Raw genomic sequence first — 2,543 nt, 5'->3', positions numbered from 1 at the left:
GTACACATCCTCACTGCATTGAAGCCCCCCAAGCCTGCTCCTCTGTACACATCCTCACCGCATTGAAGTCCCCCAAGCCTGCTCCTCTGTACACATCCTCACCGCATTGAAGCCCCCCAAGCCTGCTGCTCTGTACACATCCTCACCACATTGAAGCCCCCCAAGCCTGCTGCTCTGTACACATCCTCACCGCACTGAAGCCCCCCAAGCCTGCTCCTCTGTACACATCCTCACCGCACTGAAGCCCCCCAAGCCTGCTCCTCTGTACACATCCTCACCGCATTGAAGCCCCCCAAGCCTGCTCCTCTGTACACATCCTCACCGCATTGAAGCCCCCCAAGTTTGAGTCCCTTTCCCCTTTTTGCGTATGGTTTTACTGAATCTCTCCTAAAAGACACTTAAAAAATGTGAAATTCTTTCTAGATTTTTTAAATGCCTGTCAGACTTTGGAGTGCTTGCCTTCTCCACTCAGTTTTACATTTCAGGACAGTTGTGTCACGGACCCGACTCTGTCCATTGTGATGGGAACATGCAACCTTCTCTCATTAACCATCCTCCTTTGTCTTAACAATCTAGAAAGTTCCTGGATTTTTTTTGTTTTTGTTTTTCTTTTTAACTATAGCCAGGAGAAACATTCTAGCCTATGACTCTGTCCCCTGAGAGGAAATAGCCTGTGGCACTAAAATTAGAAACACTTTGTGAATCACAGCCATCGTGGCCCTAGTAATAGTCGGTCCTGGGCGTTGCCATCCAAGCACTGTTCACACAGAGGCCAGATACGTGTTCCCACCACACTGGACTAGAGCTCCAGTTGCTCCAGTTGCTCCAGGGCCCTGCCAACCCTTGATTTAGTCACATTTAAAAGTTTCAGTGATGCTGGGCATGGTGGCACATGTCTTTAAACTTTAAAGGAGGCCAAGGCATGATGTTTGTTTGAGGTTAGCCTGGTCTACATGGCAACTTCTAGAAAGTTCTAGATTATGTAGAAAGACCTTATCTATGTAGAAACATAGATAGATAGGTAGGTAGGTAGATAGATAGATAGACAGACAGACAGACAGATAGATAGATAAATTTTATATACATTTTATATATTATACATTTATATATAAATTATATATATATAAATTTATCAATGAGCAATTTGGTAGAAAACAGTACCTACATCTCAATGGCAGATTTCTCACGGCACCTTCAGGCTGTCAGGCCTTTATTTACCACTGTACTGCCAACACCTGGCACAAGGCCTGGTACCTAGCAGGTGCTTGATAAAGTGGCACTTCATGGTTAAAGAAATTAGTGAGAACTTTGCAAAGTCTTCACTATTCATGAAGAACTTTAGCCTGACATTCCCCTGGGAGTCACAGGACAATTCCTTATCATCGCCATTGTCACCATTGTTTGCCTTATGGAACAGGAAGATGAACAGAGCCATTCTCTTCCCTGCCCCTCTATCTATTGCTTCCCTCCAACACCCTACACACACACACACACATACACACACACACACACACACACACACACACACACACACGGCTCATTCAGAACTCACTTAAACAGGACCCCAAGGGGCCTCTGGTAATACTGGTGATAGGCCACCCAGGGGGGCACGAGGAAGCGCTCTGGGCTGGGACCCTCACATGAGAAGAGCACGGCGGCATTCTTGGGGTCCATGATGTAAACTGACTCCAGAGTGCCCAGCTTCTCCCTGGAAAGACAAGAGCGGCTGATGTCAGACCTGAGGCACCCATGAACACCCTGGGCAGCCAGGCCTCTCTACACAACCAATACACAGCTTTCTGGCTGGGACCTTCCCTTTGCTGAGCCTCAGTTTCACCTATGAGATGGGAGATGGATGTGACCTCTGTTTTGTGGAGCTGCTGAAGAGCCAAACATGACACATGTTCCTACGTAATTGTGACTCATTCCAAAGGACGGCAGGTCACTATCGTGCACCACACAGTGCACTCCAGGACCAGCCCCACTCCCACCCCAATTCTTCCATTCATAATCATGTCGATTCCATGCTGAACCTTCTTGTCTTGATGGGCCTGGAGCCATGGCACACTTTCTTGTCATCCTGCAGTGAATGCTCCCATCTCCCATGTTCCAAGCCAGCCTGGTCCTTGTTGAATTGTAATTCAGAGTAGTCACCCGCCTCAAAAGCCAGATGGCACCCTTCACCTCTATTAAAAATTTAAGGTGGGGAGATGGCTCAGTGATTAAGAGCTTGTGCCGTTCTTGCTCAGTTCCCAGCCACAAAGGGCCTGAAGCCGAGGCTGGCACCAAAGCCTGGTGGGGGCTTTCAGATAGTCAGGGGACCAATGTCTTATTTCCTCCCCCTGAAGATGGAGACAGAAAACTTAGCTTTTAGGATAGCTAAAGGAAGTGGGTAAGGAGGGCACTGTTTGCGCACACTCCTTCATACCCGTAGAAAGCTAAAGTCTTGAAGCCAGAAACGAGGGAGGACTATCCCCTCAACTCCAGCCCCAGCCCCCTAGCCCCCCAAGCCCCCTGCCCCCGAGCCCCAGCTCCCCCCAGCT

General features: G+C 48.6%; 1 protein-coding gene across 1 annotated transcript in view; it reads right to left on the bottom strand.

Annotated features, from left to right (window-relative positions):
• LOC116073505 (cholesterol side-chain cleavage enzyme, mitochondrial) overlaps nt 1-2,543 on the bottom strand; it is a 12,585-nt gene that overhangs the window by 9,348 nt on the left and 694 nt on the right. Inside the window, exon 2 of the mRNA XM_031345460.1 lies at nt 1,553-1,708. Within this exon, the coding sequence (XP_031201320.1) occupies nt 1,553-1,708 (156 nt within the window). The remainder of the gene's footprint in view (nt 1-1,552; nt 1,709-2,543) is intronic.

Source organism: Mastomys coucha, unplaced genomic scaffold (assembly GCF_008632895.1).
Source record: "Mastomys coucha isolate ucsf_1 unplaced genomic scaffold, UCSF_Mcou_1 pScaffold23, whole genome shotgun sequence".
Lineage (NCBI taxonomy): Eukaryota > Metazoa > Chordata > Mammalia > Rodentia > Muridae > Mastomys > Mastomys coucha.
This window is presented reverse-complemented; position numbering and strand designations above follow the sequence as displayed.